General features: G+C 43.5%; 1 protein-coding gene across 2 annotated transcripts; it reads right to left on the reverse strand.

The window, feature by feature from the left end:
* Positions 1-1,039: 1,039 nt before the first annotated feature.
* On the reverse strand, positions 1,040-4,449 carry LOC118941412 (interferon-induced protein 44). Of its 2 annotated transcripts, none has more exons than XM_036954047.2 (8): positions 4,310-4,449; positions 4,013-4,191; positions 3,237-3,306; positions 2,928-3,123; positions 2,580-2,732; positions 1,992-2,163; positions 1,791-1,891; positions 1,040-1,390 (listed from the first exon to the last, which is right to left on the reverse strand). In XM_036954047.2, the coding sequence occupies exons 2-8, from the start codon at positions 4,188-4,190 to the stop codon at positions 1,202-1,204; spliced, it is 1,059 nt and encodes a 352-aa protein (XP_036809942.1). In that variant the 5' UTR covers position 4,191; positions 4,310-4,449; the 3' UTR covers positions 1,040-1,201. The 2 variants fall into 2 exon arrangements, with proteins under 2 accessions (XP_036809942.1, XP_036809874.1); XM_036953979.2 differs by having other exon boundaries at positions 2,922-3,123.
* Positions 4,450-7,125: the final 2,676 nt, after the last annotated feature.

Raw genomic sequence — 7,125 nt, forward strand, 5'->3', positions numbered from 1 at the left:
GTGGGCGAAGTTCGTGCCCTGGGCAGAGATGGCCAGAACTCGCTCCGCCACACCTCCACTAACCTTTCTCCCTTTCAATGTGTATTAGGGTATCAGCCGGTTCGGGCTCCTTGGCATCAGTCAGACCGAGGCTCCTGCGGTGGACAATTGTTTCCGGCGCACGGAGGAAACCTGGGAGGCCGCCCACGTCCACCATCAGGGCGCCATACTGCTCCAGAAAGTTGGCGCAGACCGTCACCGCAGTGAGGCCCCGGTGTTCGCACCAGGGGACAGTGTATGGCTCTCGACCCGAAACCTGCCCCTCCGTCTGCCCTGCCGGAAGCTTGCTCCGCGGTTTGTGATGCCGTTTAAAGTCCTGAGGAGAGTGAACGAGGTATGTTGTAGGTTACAGCTACCCACTAATTACCGTATTAACCCCTCGTTCCATGTGTCTCTCCTCAGGCCGGTGGTGGCTGGCCTGCTTCAGGAGGCTGAAGTGCGGGATGTTCCTCCGCCCCCTCTGAACATTGAGGGTGTCCCGGCGTACTCTGTTCGATCCATCTTGGATTCGAGACGTCGGGCGAGGGGCCTTCAGTACCTCGTGGACTTGGAGGAGTACGGTCCGGAGGAGAGATGCTGGGTTCCGGTGGAGACGTGTTAGATCCTTCCATGCTGCGAGAATTCCCCCATCTCCATCCGGACTGCACTGCGCCTCGTCCTCCGAGGGGGTACTGTCACGACTACTTATTTTCCACCATAATTTGCAAATAAATTCATTAAAAATCCTACAATGTGATTTTCTGGATTTTTATTTCTCATTTTGTCTGTCATAGTTGAAGTGTACCTATGATGACAATTACAGGCCTCTCTCATCTTTTTAAGTGGGAGAACTTGCACAATTGGTGTCTGACTAAATACTTTTTTGCCCCACTGTACTTGCTCACCTATGCTGAGCTAACACATTGTACCTATATACATGTGGCCAGTGACCCATAATCCCTTGTGAGAGTGCCCCTATTGTACAAAACAGCTTAAAACATTCCTAGACAGACAACATGTACACCGTTCAAAATGGCTTTTACTTATTTGTCTTAGTCAAAGCAAGACTTATGTAAAGGACAAATTAAATCAAATCAAATTAAAAAGTTAACAATAGTGCAAGCAAGTCAAAAAACATTATAAACATATGTAATGCATTTTTAAATAACATTTCACAGTCTTTTTAAAGAGACAGTTTAGGGTATGTTGCTGCACAGTCCTGGAAATGCAGATCCACGTATTGCAGGATGTGGTCCACAGCACTGAGCAGAAGGATGTCTGTGTTCTCATCGACGTCCAGCTCAGATGAGTAGTTCTTCACCGGAACGATGTAGGAGGTGGACATGCCAAGCAGAGCCCCAGCGTTGGTCATCTACGCACATGCACACACACACACATTTGTTTTACTATCCTTGTGGGGACCAAACAATTGATTCCCATTCAAAATCCTATTTTCCCTAACATCTAACCCTTATCCTAACCCTAACCTTGATACTAATCCTAACCCGTAACCCTAGCCCTGAACCTACCCCTAACCCTGATTCTAACCTTAACCCAAAGTGAAACCCTACACCTAACCCCTAAGCTTAAAATAGTATTTTTTTCCTTGTTTTACTATCCTTGTGAGGATTTCTTGTCCCCACCATGACAGTAAAACCAAATACACAAGTCAGTCAAGGATGTTCATACAGGGTGGTTAAATGTCAGATGTTCCGATAGCTGATGTTCCAATAGCTAACTAAAACGTCAATAAAGGGTATTATTGAGAATACCGTCTGCTGAACGATCCGACTGTTGTACACCTGGGTGATGTCACGGGCAGTTTCCTGACACACCTGGTCCACGTGTGTCAGCAGTGCCACTTGATGCACACCTACAAAACACATTTGTTTCACACACTGTCAACTGACAGAATTGACCACAGTCCCTACAACCATTACTTCCATTGCGAAAAAGCTTCTTGTATTGCTCACCCAGGTCACTGATGTGTTCTCGGAGCTGTTGGAAGGTGGTGCCCAGACCTTTGGTGTAGCTGGACACTTTAGAAGCATCCACCACAAAGACGACACAGTGGACCTTGTCTTTAAGGGACGGCTTCTTTACATACCCCACAGTCTCTGATCTCACAGGCTGCTCAGGACTGAACTGTAGAGGATGGATGAGAACATTAGCTTGGTTGTTCAAACCAACCAGCTGAGAGAGTATTTATAATATTCTCTACTGAACAGAGAAATGTATATCAGGGGTGAGCAACTCCTATCTTGTGAGGCTGCCTGCATGAGTATGTTCCAACCCAGCACTATCTCACCTGAATCATAATAGTGGTCTAAATTGCAGACTGTGATTAGTTGAATCAGGTGTGTTAGAACTAAACTGGAACAAAAATCGGCACACACTGTGTGTTAGAGCAGACCTGGAACACACTGTGGCCGCTGTTGCTCAACTCCGAGTTATATGAATGTTACACACACTGTGCCCCTGTAATTTTAACGTCGACATCCAATACTTGCATTCTTTCTTACACACAACGGTGGCACCTGTGTCCTTTCTCCCTCACGTACCTTGTGTCCCTCGGGTGCATGGCCTTTGATGATAGCCAGAGTGTCATGGAGGGTTAGTCCAGTGGTCTCCCCATCTCCCAGACCCATGACATCACACAGGACCAGCGCAGTAGGCTGCTCTGGACTCCGCCCACGGATGTTGAACAACTGGAGCTGAGATAGAGAACACAGACAGAATTATACGTGTAAGGATATACAATGTGGTTTACAATATGGAGTGATTAACAATAATAGTTGTTGTAACTTAACTAAATCTTTATTTACGCATGTAATTGATCTATATCATCCAGCCCCAAAACTCCCAGTTTCTAACAAACTCAAATACTTTCTATGTTTTTTTACCTCTACCTTTTTGGTGAAGCTGGCAGAGGAAGAGCCAACCATGGCCCGGTTAGTGAATCTTCCTGTGAAGACTGACTGAACAGAGCTGATGAAGCTGGACTTGCCGGCTCCGACAGGACCCAGCAGCAGAACCCGAGCCTCAGACAAAGCCTCAAAACCAGGCTTATAGGAACTGATAGACTCCATCAGGGTCTCCCTGCGACTGGGCAAACATTGGTCATTAACAATTAAATATAATTACATGGTGGATTGTTTAGTAGGCCTAGTTGGTGTACATAGGTAAGTGTGAGTGTATTGTTGTGATACCCTACTCACTCCTCAGTCCATGCCACCTCCCTCCATGGGGACTCCATCTTACTTTTCCACTGTTCTGCCCCTAGCAGGCCTAGAGTTGAGAGAGTATAGTGTAAGAGCAAACTAATGAAAATCATGAATTATCAGGTAAGTGTAGTCTACTGGAAAGTGGCAATGAGTCTCACAACACACAATAGGTGATTAAAGGTCTGGTGCAGCCAGTGTAGATTTCCCTGTTAGACTATTAAAGGCCCAGTGTAGATTTCCCTGTTAGACTATTAAAGGCCCAGTGCAGATTTCCCTGTTAGACTATTAAAGGCCCAGTGTAGATTTCCCTGTTAGACTATTAAAGGCCCAGTGCAGATTTCCCTGTTAGACTATTAAAGGCCCAGTGCAGATTTCCCTGTGTTTTATATATATTTCCACACTATAAGGTTGGAATAGTACTGTGAAATTGTGAAAATTATTATAATGCCCTTTTAGTGTACGAGCTGTTTGAAAAGACCACCTGAAATTGAGTGGAGTGGAATGGAGTTTTGGCCTGCCTAGTGACATCAGGCGGTAAATTAGTTAAAATACTAATAAGAAAGAGAGTTCTAAGCCTCTCTGCCAATAACAGCTAGTTTTCAGTTTTCCCTTCCATACTCCCAGACAGTCCCAGCAAAGTTATTGCTTGAGAAATTGCTCTTTGCTAAGCTATTTTGAAAGAAATGATTTTATATTGAGATAAAAACGGCTGCATTGGACCTTTAAGAAATGTACTCCAACATCATGATAGTCAACACCTATTTGCTTACCTGCAAACACCCCAGGTGCATTTATCACATTCCCCTTGCTGACTTTACTCGAGTCGGGTCTGCCGTCCCCTCCCAACAGGTTTGTTGCCAAAGTTATTGATGAGGGTTTCTCACCATGCAAAACTGGTGCAGAAAAATTAGGACAACTTCCAGGTACCATCCCGAAGTTGAAGGACATGCTGTCAATGTAATAACATATTCATATACCATCATGCAACATTGAATTCTTAAAGCCAATGACCGTAATAAAATGAACATGGTTCAAAGAGTAACATAAAGTAAACTAAACAAACCTACCTAGCAAGATTGCTTGGAGATTGTATCCACAACCAGCTGAGCCTATGGATCAGTTTGACCTGATAGTATTGTGTATCTGTTTCTCAGTAAACTTGTGGGCGTGTCTGTTGTGTGGAAACGAAAGTGAAATTTTGAAATCCCATTTCCACTACTTGTCTTTCCAGTAGAGCTGTGTTCAGCCTAGAGTAAAAACAAACCTCAGTTAACTCAACATGAACTTAGACTTTTAATAATTACAATAAGTCTATCATCATTTTATAAAGGTCTGTCTTGGACTAGCAGGAAAAGAGGTGCGGCTGTTGGAAGCACAATCTATAACTGTTGTGGGTTCAGCAGGAGTGTTGCCCACATACTGAAGCTGAGGATCCAATTTCAGTATAGGTTACTCGTGTAGTGATTAGAACAGTGACATTATCTTGAGACTGCCCGAGGATTATCCCACCATTGCCACCAGTGTATTAATTAAATGGAAAGTGCTCAAACTGCACCAACTTGCGACCCTGTTGTGACAGGGAAATCTAACTACCGCCCATGCTATATAACTAAGTCCAGTCCTCTAGTACTACACTTGCGTGAAATACTGAACTGATGCAACACATTTTCAGCAAGACACCATTTTCAATGAGACAAAAAAACAGACAATGAATAGCCCATCGAAAAACTGAATCAGAAAGTTTGGGGCAATTATGCTGAATCTACATATTTTGCCTATGGACATGCTATTGTACACACACTGTAAGTCATTCACAGTCCTCTATGTACAGTGCATTCAGAAAGTATTCAGACCCCTTGACTTTTCCACATTTAGTTACATTACAGCCTTATTGTAAAATTTATCAATCCTCATCAATCTATACACAATACCCTATAATGACAAAGTGAAAACAGGTTTTTAGACATTTTACCTTATTTACATAAGTATTCAGACCCTTGCTATGAGACTGGAAATTGAGCTGAAGTGCATCCTGTTTGCATTGATCATCCTTGAGAGGTTTCTACAACTTGATTGGAGTCCACCTGTGGTAAATTCAATTGATTGGAAATGATTTGTAACGCACACCTGTCTGTATAAGGTCCCACAGTTGACAGTGCCTTTCAGAGCAAAAACCAAGCCGTAAGGTCTAGGAATTGTCTGTAGAGCTCCGAGACAGAATTGTGTCGAGGCACAGATCGGGGGAAGGGTACCAAAACATTTCGGCAGCATTGAAGGTCCCCAAGAACACAGTGGCTTCCATCATTCTTAAAATGGAAGAAGTTTGTAACCACCAAGAGCTTCAGAGTTCCTCTGTGGAGATGGGAGAACCGTCAAGAAGGACAACCATCTCTGCAGCACTCCACCAATCAGGCCTTTGTGGTAGAGTGGCCAGACGGAAGCCACTCCTCAGTAAAAGGCACATGACAGCCTGCTTGGAGTTTGCCATAAGGCACCTAAATGACTCAGACCATGAAAAACAAGATTCTCTGGTCTGATGAATCCAAGATTGAACTCTTTGTTCTGAATGTCAAGCGTCACGTCTGGAGGAAACCTGGCACCATCCCTATGGTGAAGCATGGTGGTGGCAGCATCATGCTGTGAGGATGTCTTTCAGAGGCAGGGACTGGAAGACTAGTCAGGATCGATGGAAAGATGAATGGAGCAAAGTACAGAGATATCCTTTATGAAAACTTGCTCCAGAGGGCTCAAGACCTCAGACTGGGGTGAAGTTTCACCTTCCAACAGGACAACAAACCTAAGCACACAGCCAAGACATTGCAGGAGTGGCTTCGGGACAAGTATCTAAATGTCCTTGAGTGGTTCAGCCAGAGCCCGTACTTGAACCTGATCGAACATCTCTGGAGAGACCTGAAAATAGTTGTGCAGCGACACTCCCCATCCAACCTGACAGAGCTTGAGAAGATCTGCAGAGAGGAATGGGAGAAACTCCCCAAATACAGGTGTTCCAAGCTTTTAGCATAATACTCAAGAAGACTCAAGGATGTAATCGCTGCCAAAGGTGCTTCAACAAAGTACTGAGTAAAGGACCTGAATACTTATGTAAATGTGATATTTCAGTTTTCCTGTTTTTGCTTTGTCATTATGGGGTATTGTGTGTAGATTGATGAGGGGGAAAAAACAATTGAATCCATTTTAGATTAAGGCTGTAACGTATCAACATTTGGAAAAAGTCAAGAGGTCTGAATCCTTTCCGAATGCACTATAAATTAACACATCCCAACAATAAAGTACAATAGATGAGAGCCTAAAGGTAATGCTACTTTTGCAGACTGTGATAGACGCACATCTGAAGTCAAAATGGTCTAATGAGTTATGTGTACTACATGTTGGAAGGCAGTTCCTCTGTGATACTCAGTTGGACTAACAAACAAAGCCTCCCTTCACCTCCAGAGAAACCTCAAGTAGAGTCTATACAGTAAGGCAGTCTGGGATTGAATGCTTATTTTTCATCATCTCACAGAATAGAGCACTGAACCAGGCCATGAAAGGGATAACGAGAATCATGTTACACTTGTCAGTCATTCAAAATGATAAGTCAATTTCACAATAACAATCTCAAAACATCATAGGAAACATTATTTTGAAATAACCAGATTGAGTGTTTAAACGCTTTACTGTCGGATACAGTACCCTACAATCATTCAGTAATTGTGACATTATGTCTCTGTGGAAGTAGGCATATTAAGACATTATGAAATGTAATGCATTTTTTTAAACAGAATTGATTCGAGAACTATGGGTTGTTTCTAGACCAGGCCACTGTCTTTAGGCCTGTATGACTTTCCTTCTTTGACATTCTGTTATGACTTCTACAGGTCTA

This window comes from Oncorhynchus mykiss, chromosome 1 (genome assembly GCF_057628025.1).
Source record: "Oncorhynchus mykiss isolate SJ-2025 chromosome 1, ASM5762802v1, whole genome shotgun sequence".
NCBI classification, from domain to species: Eukaryota; Metazoa; Chordata; class Actinopteri; order Salmoniformes; family Salmonidae; genus Oncorhynchus; species Oncorhynchus mykiss.